We start from the raw sequence: 15,073 nt of genomic DNA on the forward strand, positions 1-15,073 counted from the left end.
CTTAATTGACCTGCCTGGTTAAATAAATAAATTATGAAATAGAAAATCATTCCCGAAATATAATTAATTTACGCTAAAATGAACCAAAGAGGAAATCCTATCACTCTCTGGTACCTTTGGCTCTGCAAAAATAATGTCGGGAAGGTACAAATCTGGAGCGGGGGTTCCTGATCTATACAAATGTACCTACAGTCACAGACTGATATACCTGTATGGAAGTCTCTCATAGTGAGCGCCCTCTAGTGCAGCAAAGTGGTAGCGCGGCTTCAGCTTGTCACCAAGGCTAGCAATGGAACCCGTTCCACAGAACTTCGTATTGACCTCCTGCAAGAGAGAGAACACAGAGGAAGGAGTCTGTCAGCATGGGAGTGAGAGAGTGAGTGAGTGAGTGAGTGAGTGAGTGAGTGAGTGAGTGAGTGAGTGAGTGAGTCATTGATCCACTTCCAGTGGCTAGCGTGCTGCAGGTCTCTCTCTCTGTACTGCACACATACAGAGATGAGAAGGGTTCCTATCTTCTTCTCCGACTCTGGGGAAGACTAATCGCTGCAAAGTTGCAGTGTTCCTTCAAAATGAGGTCAGAAGAGAATGACTGAAAAGGACATACAATACACTTCTACTGGTCTCTTCTATTAGACACGCAGTATACTTCTACTGGTCTCTTCCATTACACACAAACACACATACACTCACCGGATTGTTTCCGTACTGCCACACTCCTCTGGGCCACTGGGATGTCAGCAGGATGTCCACCCCTTTAAACTTGGAGTTGGTGACCAGCGGGGACACCAGGGCACTGAGGTCTTTGGGGGTGAAGCAGTGGGCCGGGGCCGGCTCCTCCAGCGCCTCCCGGCCGCTGACGTAGGCTATCTGCAGGCCTGAGGCCCCTGTGAAGACGCCCCTACGACCTGGAGTCCAACAGAGACAAGACAGCCATTGTTGGCCAAGGTTTCCCATACCTAGATTTATTTGTGGTGGACCAACACAATATCAGTTAGAACCACCACAAATAGACAAACCAAGTGTCTATTCCATTGTTGACTAGGTGTATCTAATGCACCCTGGCCACTGTGGCTACCCACCCACTAGGGCTGGGAGATTGTGGCTTCCCATGATCATGTTTATTGTGCCGCAGGCCATGCTGCTCTCATTTTGTCTTGTCTTGTGTCGCGAGAGAGAGAGAGAGAGAGAGAGAGAGAGAGAAAGAGAAAGAGAAAGAGAAAGAGAAAGAGAAAGAGAAAGGGAAAGGGAAAGGGAAAGGGAAAGGGAAAGGGAAAGGGAAAGGGAAAGGGAAAGGGAAAGGGAAAGGGAAAGGGAAAGGGAAAGGGAAAGGGAAAGGGAAAGGGAAAGGGAAAGGGAAAGGGAAAGAGAAAGAGAAAGAGAAAGAGAAAGAGAAAGAGAAAGAGAAAGGGAAAGGGAAAGGGAAAGGGAAAGGGAAAGGGAAAGGGAAAGGGAAAGGGAAAGAGAGAGAGAGAGAGACATTTGATAGATAGATATAGATTTGACTATAATCAGTCGAACCCTGGCACACATTATGCCGTGCCTCAAACACACCCCACAACACGGCGGTACTAACCCAGGTATGTGATGTTTTCAGCCAGCTCACAGCCATCGATGCCGGGGAAATACTTGACCGTCTTCTGGCTGGCTGCTCCCAGGATGTAGGTATCGATGGGAGCTGGGAGAACAGAAGGCCCAGAGAACATTAGGCAGGGCTGTACACTGCGATGAGATTATCGCGAATTGCCCCTTTAATTGGCCGTTGCGATTGGTAAATAATATTTGGGGGCGGGCTTGCGAGTAGTGATTTCAAGCCTTGCATTCGCATTTCACTCCTAAATTATCCAAGGCTGAGCACTCACTCTGATAGACTGGCTGACTGTCTGATTTAGCTATGAAGAAAAGTAAAGTTTCTTCATAGCTCATTTCTTCATAGAAAGTCACAGGCATCGCGTGCCTGTGACTTTCAATTCCCTTATCGCTGCCACTGTTGCCAGGTTTTCCCGACCGTTATAACGTTAGCATGTTAGCATGTAGCTAATGGCAGACTATTTGATTCCTTAAGGCAAGCCAAGGGCTCGAAATTGCCTGGGTTTTGGTTATATACTCCCGAAATGCTCCCGCTGTTTGGCTACTTCTATGTGCAGTGAAAACTACTCGGAATGCTTTAGAACCGTCATTGATTTAGTTCAGGGTTAGCCGCGGAGCTAACGTGAGCTAACGCTAGCTAATCAAGCTCACAGAGAGAGATAAACAGCTGACAGCAGGTAGTACAGGTACAAATACAATAAAACAAGGGGTGGGGGCTGTTGTGTAAACCTTGTACTCTTTAGTTCACATAATAGACGGAATGTTTGTTTACTAGTCTGTATCTATGGTCTGTACTCTGTAAGCCAGGAAGTACCATGGTGCAACATACAAATGTGTCCGTGTAGCAACACAAGCCAATACCTTACAGAGGCCCGGGGAGGGAGCTCTCTGTGTGTGTGTGTGTGTGTGTGTGTGTGTGTGTGTGTGGAAGAGAGAGGGAGAAAGATAAACAAAGAGCATGATTTAGTGTATGTCTTAGAGCTGTGTTGCAGTGTGCAGCAGATACTGACTATGAACACTGTTAATACACCGTTATCAATGAAAGAAGAAATGTTTGCAGCTGTGGTAATACGAAGTTCAGTTGGTTCATTATAAAAGATACAAACCTGACAACAAAAGCACTTAAATGTTAAATAAAAGGACCACAGTAATGAGGCAGGAGGAACATATTTTTTTTCACTATAATGGTAAAATTGTTATTAAAAAATTTGCCCCTAAAAAATATTTTTTGCCCCTAAATTTCTCATTTAGGGGCAAGTGTGCCCCTAGTGAAAAAGCTTAGCGTACAGCCCTGTAATAGGTAGGGCTGGACGGTATGGTCTAAAATTTATATCACAGTATAATTTGACGCATAGACGGTAACGGTATATATCACGGTATATTAACTTCTCTCAAAATGTCTATATAAATGCTTCTGAAGGGGTAAAACACTGTTATTCTGTTACAGCTGCTGAGATATACCATAGCTAATGTCCATCAATATCTTCCTTTTTAATTAAATAGGTTCAAGAATCGAATCAGGATTGTTAGCAGAGAGAGAGAGAGAGAGAGAGAGAGAGGGAGGGAGGAGGCTGCTAGAGTGGAGCTAACGTTAGCTTGCTGAGGCTAGTACATCGACAGGCTGCTAGTGGAGCCAGCTAACATTAGCTTGCTGAGGCTAGTACATCGACAGGCTGCTAGTGGAGCCAGCTAACGTTAGCTTGCTGAGGCTAGTACATCGACAGGCTGCTAGTGGAGCCAGCTAACGTTAGCTTGCTGAGGCTAGTACATCGACAGGCTGCTATAGTGGAGCCAGCTAACGTTAGCTTGCTGAGGCTAGTACATCGACAGTTAACATTACATAAGGTTTTAGCGCGACGTGGGCATTCCAGAATGGCGAGGATGCAAAGCATGTTAGACCATTGGACTCATCGCAGTTTACATTACACATAGAAACTGAGCGACTTGCGAGAGAAGTTGTCACACAGCCTTCAAACGCAGGGTGGAAGAGCTAGTTTGCTTCTGTGTATTATGAAATGACAATTGCACGTTGACACGCCCACTGCGTGAAGCCTCTGTGCTCCTAAATAACTTTTTCCAGTTTGCACATCTATTATGACTAATTCTATCTATTTTTAGGGGCAAATACGAGTGAAATAGTCGCGCCCTGGCTGTAGTTACATGACGTCATTGCTATTTTAGAGCTGCTCTACCGGTTACAAGGTATAGTCAAAATCCATACCGTAGCGCAAAGTCATACCGTTTATACCAGGGGTGGGCAATTATTTTTCCCGGGGGGGCGAATGAGCAACTGAAAATATGTTGGATGGCCGGGCCAAAATTCCAAACTCAATTATGCATAATATACATTTTATTTCTATATCAGCTCTTTTTTTTTTTCATTCAGTGTGATAAATCCAGTCTCTGTTGAGCTTTAACAAGTCCATCAAAGTCAGGTTGCATGTCTGAGGTGGAGATGCGAAGCACAGCTGCCAGATGTTCATCAGTGAGAGAGGATCTGTATCTGGACTTGGTAAACGTCATGACTGAGAATGTCTGTTCACATATAGGTGGATCCAAAGAGAACCAACATCTTCTGAGCATGTCTCCTCATGTTTGGAAAGTTCTCCTCCTTGAGAGCAGAGAGGGTCACCTGTGCATTGATTCATGAGTTTGTTTTGGTCACAAGACCTTTCTTAATGCATAATCGTCTTCAACAGGTGATCCTGTGTGTGAGCAGGACATTATTCTTTACTTTACATTTAGTCATTTAGCTGAATATTAGCCCCTTTCATGACTGTGATGCACAGAGTGAATCCACAGTCACTTGCTCCTCAATAGGAAACCAACGTATGTTGACCATGAAGGACTGGTTCTGGCCGAACCGTTCGTTATACAAGTATCACAGAGAAATCTCTAAAGGTACTCACAGTTGCACAAGGGTTTCGGACAAAAATACGTGATGGGTTGAAAGCTCGGCGTTGCTAATAAACATTTAAAATATTTTTTATAAACTGGTCCCCCCTTGAACGGCCCTTCTAAGGTTTCTCCCTTCCACATTGCCTGTGGTGTTTTTTCCTATTGCTAGGTTTTTAGTGAGTTTTTCCTTACCTTTGCTTGGGGTATGTCTATGAGTGTTGCATTAATTCTATTCATTTATTTTACATTTTACTTTGGATTTCCTGGTGTTTATGTTTTGTTCTTGATTCATTGTGATGTTTCTTCTTGACTTGTTTAACACATTGTCTGCCACGCAGTATGCCCGTCTCATGCCCCTCTCTGCCACCACTCTAAGCCTATGGAGATGTTCACCTTCTTTGCAGGGCTATAACTTTTTAAATTGTATTGCTAAATTGACATTACTATGGCCCATTCAACATCGATTATCTATCGTTCAGGATGTAGGAACATTATACTTTTTCATTCAAACATTCATACAAAAATACCGTCTAGAATATAGGTATTTTTATATGAAGAAAATATATGTTTTTATCGTTTTCTGCAGTAATTCCTAGAACGCTAGTTATAGGCCTAAACGCATATATAGATTATCGATTGCCGTTTATTCCTGATACACTATATAAAAAAATTCAACTGTATATGATCCTATACGTTATGCCTCATCATGCGCGGATGAACCGGGGGGGGGGGGGGGGGGGGGGTCGTTTATAATTCCGTGATCGTCAGTAAATGCTTTATGTAGTATGGCCCTGGGTAATATATAGATCCGATCGGTTTGCAGTGAAATAAATAAACAATTGGGATCAATGAGACTGGCGGTGAAAGATCCCAGGTATAAGACATCGATCGCCTAGGTCAATTTCCGGTTTGTATGTCGCAATAAACGCCGAAATCATATCGATTATTAAGTTTATAAAGCGATCCATTATGTACATAGTGTCTATCGGGAGCCTTGCGACAATGTCTGACGGCCGGATGAATTTAATCGACGCACACCAGCCATATCCTGTTTACCAGTGTAACTCGCCCGACCATCCACCAGGCGGCGGTATTGAGCCGTTGTTGAATTGAGCCGTAGGCAGTGTTAATTTTGGCAGCTATTTTCATTTTAGTTTTAGTCTTAGTCATGTGTCAAGTGCTCCTTTTTCGTTTATCATATTTAGTCATCTTCATTTATTTTTCGTTTAGTCAGTTTTAGTCAACTAAATGTCTGAGCATTTTAGTCTTAGTCAGTTTTTGTCTCAATTTTGTCTTTTGTTTTAGTCTAGATTTAGTCGACGAAAACGGATGACATTTTTGTCTATTTTTAGTTAACGGAAAAAAACTTGTCAGAAATAGTCAACATGGAACATTTTCTGATTTAAATTGCGTATTTATTTTTTAACCTAGGGGAATCTGCGTCGGTGGCACAAGTGATACACAGGAAGTATATATGTTGGTGTAGACATGGTCCAATGTATTGTTGCTCCTACAGTATATGTTGGTGTAGACATGGTCCAATGTATTGTTGCTCCTACAGTATATGTTGGTGTAGACATGGTCCAATGTATGCATCAAAGAGAGCATTACGGATGTGGTGACGTTGTTTCTGACCAGAGAGATGACGCTGAACTCTGTCTGTCTTCTGTTTGCTGTGTCTTTCCTTTCTCTCTGCCATGTCTGTCCTCTCTCTGCTGTGTCTGTCCTCTCTGTCATGTCTGTCCTCTCTCTCTCTGCTGTGTCTGGCAGCGGTTTATTCTATAACAGGATACTGTAAACTAAGTAAACAGAACACACAGTAGTACTAGTAGTAGTACACACTGATTGCAATCTGCTTGCATAAAAACATTATATTAAAATCACATTCTGAGGTCAGTGTTAAAGTGCCACATGGAAGAGGTCTGGTTAGTGGATAAAGTTAGAGGTGGTCTAGGTCTGGTTATACTGATCCGATACCAGTGCATACATTAAAGAAATATATATATATTATATAAATTATAAAAATAAATCTCTTCTTTTTTACAGCTACTGTTTTATATATACTGTTTTTTAGTAATAACTAGAAAGTAATGGTATTTATTCAACAACAGGTAATTGTATAGATTAGTATTAGTATCATTAATTGACAACTAAGCTCAATGAGTTCACCCACGGAATGGTTGTTGGTACATTGGTTCCGCACGGACATTATACGTTGTTGCGCACTTCCTATCCAGGCTGCTCCGCTTAGGTTTGCTACTGCAGAGGCACTGTTGTGATTTTTAATGCAAAATAAATATTCAACATTCTCTTTTGAGACTCCGCCTCAGACTCTTATCATTTGGCACTAAAAGCTAAACATTGTCACCGGTATGGCTGTCTGCATTATGTCATTAATTGTGTGCGAGAAGTCAATCAGTGACCACGTTAGCGTGAGCTAGCTTAGCCACTAGCTAACGCGAGCTAGATGGAAATACAAACATTGTAACGTTACTGGTGAATAAGTGATTTACCTTGGAATACTCCTTTGCCAACTTGCTGTACTTTGCTTGCAGGTCTGCAGCTGGATTATGAATAGTCCCAACTTTAGCCAAGGTAATGTTCAGCTAAAACTAGCTTTTCAAATAGCTCCAGCTAATGCTAATAACGGAGCTCCCCGTCACACTGCTCTAGTCGGGACGATGGCATTAAGAAAAGTTATAATTATTTTACCTCGTCTTGTTTTAGTCAACAATATCAACATACATAAAGATACATTTCGTCCTGGTTTTTGTAAATTACATTTTCGTGTCCTCAGTTGTGGTCAACGATATTTAATAAACAATTTAGTCTCGTTAGCGTGACATGGTCTTCAATAACGTGACGTCACCTCTAGTCATGAAAAAAACATTCGTTGACGAACATCTTTTGTCATCAATTTAGTCAACAAAATTAACACTGGCCGTAGGGTCCAGCTTCAGCGCCGGAGGTGTATATATGAATTATGAATGCCATGGCGAAAATTTAATATTGATATCAATAACGCTGTACAGCGTGGTCTGGCAGGCAACGCATAGCCGGCAATAACGTTTTAAAGCGTTTCGGCGGTCAATGTGTTAAAGAAGATGTGTCCGGCCCATGGGGACATTAACGTGTGTTGTCGGGCCTTACAAATAAATTTGATTTGATTTGAAACAACAAGTCAGCAGGAGGGGCACATCTCTGGCAGCTAAGGGTCAGTGGCATTGTTCGTCAAATGGTGTCGAACTTGAGTGTTACACTCTGATTGCATAGTAGTATACAGGATAGGTAGTAGTAAGGTACATAATAGTAAAAGACAGTAAGAAGGTTTGTTAATTTTATTTTTTAATGTTTTTATGTTTACTTGGATCTTACGGACTTGGATCTTTAAAAAGTTAAGTTAATTAGTTAAGTCAAGGAAGTTAATAATAGAGATTCGTTTTACTGTAAAAAATGTAAGAATGTTCATGAATCTGGTTGGTTACGCATCTGGATAGACACCCGGTCAGTTATATAGCATTAACGATTTAGTAAGTAAGTACATTTCATTTATATCAGCACCTTTCAAACATAAGAGCACAAGGTGCTTCACAAGCAGCACACAGAAAGAAACAAAAAATACACAAGATAGCAAAACTAAAGACAAAAAGAGAGATAAAATACACAAAAACAACATTAAACATTAACACATTGGTTGCCAACAACGAGAAATCTCGTTGTTGGCCGCCATGCGTTGGTTGCCAATAAAGAGATTTCGTTATTTAATCGTTATTTCTTTTATTAGCGATATCCATATTTCTTTTATTAGCGATATCCATTCATTTTTCATCCGTCCAGCCTGACATTATCATTGGGAATGGCTCAGAGCTCGAAAAGGGCAAATACCGGCCCCCTATCGTCTCCCGGATGGTAATGCACATCATTGGATTGGATTGAGTGAAAAAGTGTATCAGAGAAATACTCCGGTCCAGGATTTCTATCTCTGGCAAGCAGTGTCGTGTTACCAGAGTCACTGGCGAGGCTGGAAGCAGCTTGGATTATGCATCTCGGACTATAACGTTGGATCAATAAACGCGATCATATTTGGGAATGGCGATCAGGAATTGGATTAATCTTTTGCAGAACATCTGATCTGAGGTTAGGAATCTATGTTTATATATCATCTGGCTATCGCGTCTCGTTCTGCCTACTGAGATATATCATTATCTCCTAGCACCTAGTGTGCACAGGAAACAAAAGAAATGCACCCACTTGCACGTGACCACGCCACTCCCATGCGTGCCTCTATATTACGCCGGAAGTGGTCACGCCTCACCATTCCTCATTAGTTTCCACCGCGGAAGCAGCTCAGATGCACTTTGAACTGGAACTTTGGTTATGTAGGGGGAAATTACGCAATGTTGGCTTTGCCAGAAGTGCGCCAGCCCCCGGGATCCTTCTCGGCGTGTCCACAGCACGGCGGTCCTATCCTGTGTTTTTTCCTCGTCACTTAACAGCGAACCGATGGACATTGCGCGACGCTTGGCAGTCGAGCCAAGTCGCGCTCAGGTAGGACCTGCGCTGGCAGGTGTTGGTACTGCATGTGTAATACTGCTGGTTGTCTCGTGAGATGACCGGGCGATGTATTCGCGCGGGGGGGGCGGGATATTTGGATGTTTCTGCAAGTATCTTAGCACGCAGCTGGTGCTAATGCTACAATGTTGGGGTGCCGTTTCCCATGTACCCCGCTGGGGCTGTCTTTTCTCTTCCCTCCTCTTAACCATTCATGCTGACGGTCAATCGGTGTCTAATGTTGGGGGTTTAGCGGAGGCTTATTTACCCTTTACATGGGTGGATGGGCTGACGATAGGGCTCAGGGCAGGTGTGCATTTTGTGAATCTATTAATTGAAAATGGGGGACCCTGATGTAGACAGGACTAACGTTTTCTCTGGTCTGCATCCCCTTAACAATTGTGTGTGTATAGAGTTTTCATTCATTCATTAATTTATCCCTTCACGGGTGCACACCGCAGTTGCATGACTGCTAGTGGACCAGTGCTTCACTAGTAATAGACTTGTCAGCAGCCGCTACTGGTGTTCCGTGCTTAGTGGAGCAGGTGGCATCGGTCCTTTGCCCTGACATGGTGGAACGGTATGCCGCCCGGCCGACACCAAGAGGCGAGTCGGCCCGGCAGGTGGCTGGTGGGCTGATGAAGCTTATACCGCCGCGGTACAGAATTGAGCAGCAACTAACAACGTTGCTCAATTGGCTGCTTTTCTGTCAAAAATGGTGCCGGGTGGTGGGGCCTTAGGGCCAGCCGACGTCAAAACCATCGCGCAAGGTTTTGAGGTTATTCAGCTTTTGACCCAGCCGCAAGCTATAACCCCAGGGAGGGCTAGGATGCTGTCAACGGTTGTTCACAGGCATCTTGGTTGGAGCAATCTCCCCTTGACCAAGGTCCACCCACGGAGGCGCGGGCGGTATTTGACCTGGGCTCCACGCCGCCCAGGCAGAGGTGAGAGCACGGCCTCGCCAGCGGCTGCGGCAAGGCCCCCGGCCATGTTTCCCCCGCCTGAGATACCCTGGACACGAAGACAACAGGTGATCACAAGGCCGACAGCCTCGGCGGCCCGAGGGATCGGCTATATTAGATGGGCACGCCCTAAAAAAACGCTGCCATCTAGCTGTGTCTAGCACGCTCTCCGGCTACTCTCTTCCCCCCCCCCCCCCCCCCCCGCTACGGGACTCAGGGCTCTGATTTGTCCCCTTTAGCTGCGGGCCGCGTTCCTCCAGTGAAGCGCAAGCGGCCCCACATTTAGCTTCTCATGGAGACGGGGGCTGACACCCAGTTGCTAGCTAGAACTGGGTCTGCCTGTGAGAATGCTGTGCTGTCAAGCGGCTCCCACACCACACGTCCTGCGTCTGTGTTTGGTGAGCCTGGTGTTGTATCTGTCGACGGAGCAGGGTTCCCTGTATCTAAAGAATGTTGTCAGAGGGGGAACTCTAGGCCCAGGAGGTCGCAGCGTGGGTTCCCCCCAGCCCCGCCAGGCCGCGTGAACATTTAAGGCAACCAACTTGTGTTCAGCTTTTCATTCAGCGTTTCTCTGATTGGCCATACGGCCACGTGACCGTGCTAGCACACGCCCTTATCCGCGCCCTGCCGCCGCTCTGTGTGTTGTTGCGCCGCCCGCGGCAGAGAGAGTGACGCGTCGGCCGTGCATGCGCATGAGGCTCCCCCAGGTGCTCTGAGATGACACGCCGCCACGCAGGTGCTCGTTGTGTTGTTGGTTAGCATTAATGCCATATCGCCATATCAGCAGTGTTCGCGCGGTTGCTTAACGCCATAACTAACTAACTAATTCAAGATGGACCCTGCCGCCAACGTGCAAGCTTTTGGCACGCCAACGTGCAAGCCAGCACAGAGCAATTACATTTTGGCAGCCCATGAAACAAGACAAACAATACAGTAACAGTAATAATCAACAATTATTTGTAAATAGAAGAAAATTCATTCATTGTCCTTGTGTTACACAAAACCCATCTGTGGCCTCGTGCAGAGGAAGGTGGTAAATACATGTTAAGATATTCAAAATCGTCACAGCAGTATAGTTTGTTTATACTTCAGAAGTATGATATTTGAACATGGTCCCCAAAATGAATGGAAGCGAATGAGGAGCCTGACGCCTGACAACTGGGAGGAATGCGGGTGTTGCAGCGTTGGGCATGTTTAAAAAATATAATTTAATATGTAATATAATATAATAATTTGTGCTTCACCTAAAAATCTGGTCAGCAGCCTCCACTGATGTAGCGTGATTCAAACCCCCTCAATGTGCAGTTTCTAGTTAATCAGTCAGCAGCCTCCACTGATGTACAGTGACGAGTGAATCTGGTAGTTGGTTTATGACGTTACAAACGTGAAATAACATTATACATTATATAACGTTACAATGTACAGTTCCACTGATGTACAGTGACGAGACCTCTGCCGCTCATTATACATTATATAACGTTACAATGTACAGTTCCACTGATGTACAGTGACGAGACCTCTGCCGCTCATTATATAACGTTACAATGTACAGTTCCACTGATGTACAGTGACGAGACATCTGCCGCTCGCAGGGACCTCTGCCGCGCTCGCGGCAAAAGGCACTGATGTACAGTGACGAGACCTCTGCCGCTCGCAGGGACCTCTGCCGCGCTCGCGGCAAAAAGGCACTGATGTACAGTGACGAGACCTCTGCCGCTCGCAGGGACCTCTGCCGCGCTTGCGGCAAAAGGGGGCGGGCTGTCGTGGCCAATCAGAGAAAAGCTGAACACAAGTTGGTTGCCTTAAATGTTCACGCCGCCAGGCCGGGTATTACGTTAGTGCCTCAGTGCCTCCCCGTCTGGACTTCCGATCCCGCGGTGGTCAGTCAGGCACACGTAATTTGGGTGGTAGTAATATCACTACAGGGCTACGGTGTGTAGAGACTATACACCAGGGGTCGGCAATAGGCGGCAATAATATCTGGCCCCTCCGATTATTAAATTTTTTTTTTTTTTTTAAATCAGACAAACTAGGCTAGGCTATATGTTAGCTATAATGTCCAAATAGAGAAACTACCACCACCTAAATAATGCTTATTATACTTTGTTTTATCCATGTTGAGAGTGAATAACAGGTATAGGCAGCGAGGTGCAATGTAGCGCTTGCTCAACATGAAAAAAGTCAGTGGACAGCGCCTGGTGCTGAAATAACAAACCAGCCACACCACATGTGTGGTGTGAAATTAAAACACCAGTTCAGTAAGTCATTCAAACTTTATCTTTACTTATATATGACTGTGACGGCACCACACATGTGAATAGTAACAATGCAATTAAACTGAAGTCAAATCAGAGCAAAAAAAGCTGAATCTGCTTCAAGAAGATGCGCTACATTAGGTATATAAGGAATTACAACGAGACACTTATTGACTAAATAAAAAATACAATTAGGCTTTTAACCCTCTAAAGCCGGGCGCAACACTAGACATGTTTTGTAAAACATTAAATATCTTTGGATTTGTTTGTGATAAAGATTTGCTTTATTCGATTGTCATCTCAAAATTTAGTGCATCTCTCAGAGAATGCGCGGATGTAAAGCATAGAATCTTGAAATATCTAGATTGGTTGTTTTCCCTGGACTGCATCTAATCCACTGTATCTATCCATTTAGCATATATCTATGTCTGTCACTATAGCCAATGGAAATGCTAGAAATGGTCACGTGGACTGGGAGAACCAATAGAAAATTCCTATTGTTTCTCAATAGTCCAGTGCGCGCCACAGAAAGGGCTGTCAGATAGACGCATTGGTTGCACGTAATGTAAGATAGACCAATAAGAGATGGGCGCTTGTCTCTGGTTTTATAATAAAATGGCAAAAAGACAAAGGTATAATGTTCAGTGCAAATGTGTATGTCGTTTACAGTTTATTATGCCACCTATGCAGCTTGTTTATTTTGTCCATTCTCTTGTCCAGCCTCTGCCACAAATGTATGTCTTAGTTATAAGGTGGTCTGTCACAGAGTTAAAATGTTTTCACTATCAATATATATTAAATTAGCCATTGTTTTTGTTTCCGGCCCCCCATACGATGGCTTGGAAAAAATGTGGCCCTCGGCCAAACTTAATTGAAGACCCCTGCTATACACCATGCATGTCCAGCTGCAGAGCAGGCTGTCCTCAGCAAGCTAAGCCGGGAAGATGTCACCAGGGGTGATGGCCGCTCCCCGCGTATCAGACCGCCCCTTCTGTCGGGGTCCGTTGGTAGAGTCAGGGTGATATCCCGGCTCCACGAGACACCCTGCTCGCACGGTTGGCGAGACCAGGGTTGACAACGCACATTGGGAGGGACCGGGCCGCCTATCTACGATTCCTAGCGGTCCAGCGGCAGTTGGCGGCGGGGGCGCTTTGGAATTTTTTACCACGTATGGCTGCAGTAGTAGCCATATGTCTGTGTGGATGGAGAGAACGCCGAGGGCGGCGCTTGTGTTATAGTTTACACACCCCCGCCCTCCGTTTTTGGGTTTGGTACAGACTCTATTATCAGAGTCCGCGGCAGTGACAGCCCTGGCCGAGGAGATTCGTTCTCTGGCGGCGAAGCAGGCCATCGTCGTGGTCCCATGGGAGGACGCGATGAGCGGCGTTTACTCCCGATATTCTCTGGTGCCCGAGAAATCGGGGGGGGGGGGGGGGGGGGGTCAGACCGATACTGTACCTGTCCCATGGAAGGTTCAGAATGTTGACCGTCGCCCACCTGTTAAGCGCTGTTAGGTGGGAGACTGGTTCACCTCCATAGACCTGAAGGATGGGTATTCACATCCCGATCTTCCCTGCTAGGACGTACCTGCGCTTAATTTTTCAGGGCTTAGCATACGTGTACCAGAGGCTGCCGTTCGGCTACTCTCTGGTTCCTCGCATCTTCACCAAGTGCGTGGAGACCGCGCTGGGGCCTCTGCGTCGTCAGGGGATACGAATTTTATTCTACCCTGGACGACGTTCTGGTCCTCGGCCGGTCACTCAGAGGAGATCGCCAGGTCTCATACCAGGCAGGCCCGGGTTTTGCTGTAGATTGGTAGAAGAGTACTCCTCTTCCCAGTCAACGGGTGGAGTACTTGGGCTTATTTCTAAGGTCTATATGGGCATCCCTCTCAGAGCGGCGGCGAGTGAATGTTCTCGACGCGCGCGGGAGGTTCCGTCCTAGGACGGTTACGGCGCTGTCCGTGATGCGCCTGCTCGGTATGATGGCATCTGCTCACTCTGTGGTCCCTCTTGGCCTCCTCTTCATGAGGAGGATACAGAGGTAGGTTTTTCGGTGTGAAAATAGACCCTGTGAGAGTCAAGTGGAAGCTGCTGACGGTTCCCATGTCAGTACTGGGGGACCTCGCCCTCTGGGGGGGGGCCTGGGGCCCTCAACTGTGGGGTCCCCATGGGCGGCAGGCTGTCACACGTCACGGTCTTCACTGACGCCTCCCTCACGGGATGGGGGGGGGGGCGTGTCTGGCCAACGCAGTAGGGGGCAGCTGGCAGGACCATGCTGCCCGGTCTGCACTACATTTCAATGTGTTGGAATTGAAGGCAGTCCTTCTGGTCCTCAAACGGCTCGGCCACCTAGTGGTGGGCGAGCTTGTTTTGATCATGACGGACAACACGACATCAGCGTCGTATATCAACAGACAGGGAGGAGTACGCTCCCCCCGTCTGCACCGGGCGGCGGTCGAGCTCTGGCTATGGGCGTCTCTCAATCTGCGCAGCCTGAGGACTCTCCACATCCCCGGCAGGGAGAATGTGGGTGCAGATGTGATGTCGCGGGGCGGTCCTCACCCCGACGAGTGGGGACTACGTCCAGACATAGTCAGACAGATCTGGGACCGATTCGGGGAGGCCATGGTGGACCTGTTTGCGAGCAGACAGTCCCACCAGTGCCCCTTGTGGTTCTCGGTCAGTCGGAAGGACAACCCCTCTCTGGGGGTGGATGCCTTCTCTATGTATCCATGGCCGCCCGGATTCTGTACGCGTCCCCCCCCCCCATACACCTGATAGCTCAGCTGTTGGGGTGGGTACGTCAGGAGCGCGGGAC

General features: G+C 46.2%; 1 protein-coding gene across 1 annotated transcript in view; it reads right to left on the reverse strand.

The window, feature by feature from the left end:
* cwf19l1 (CWF19 like cell cycle control factor 1) overlaps nucleotides 1-15,073 on the reverse strand; it is a 50,773-nt gene that overhangs the window by 29,146 nt on the left and 6,554 nt on the right. Inside the window, exons 4-6 of the mRNA XM_084330465.1 lie at nucleotides 1,574-1,675; nucleotides 691-905; nucleotides 209-324 (exon numbers count right to left, since the gene is read on the reverse strand). Of these exons, the coding sequence (XP_084186591.1) occupies nucleotides 209-324; nucleotides 691-905; nucleotides 1,574-1,675 (433 nt within the window). The remainder of the gene's footprint in view (nucleotides 1-208; nucleotides 325-690; nucleotides 906-1,573; nucleotides 1,676-15,073) is intronic.

The sequence above is a fragment of the Notolepis coatsorum genome, assembly GCF_963971535.1.
Source record: "Notolepis coatsorum genome assembly, chromosome: 15".
NCBI classification, from domain to species: Eukaryota; Metazoa; Chordata; class Actinopteri; order Aulopiformes; family Paralepididae; genus Notolepis; species Notolepis coatsorum.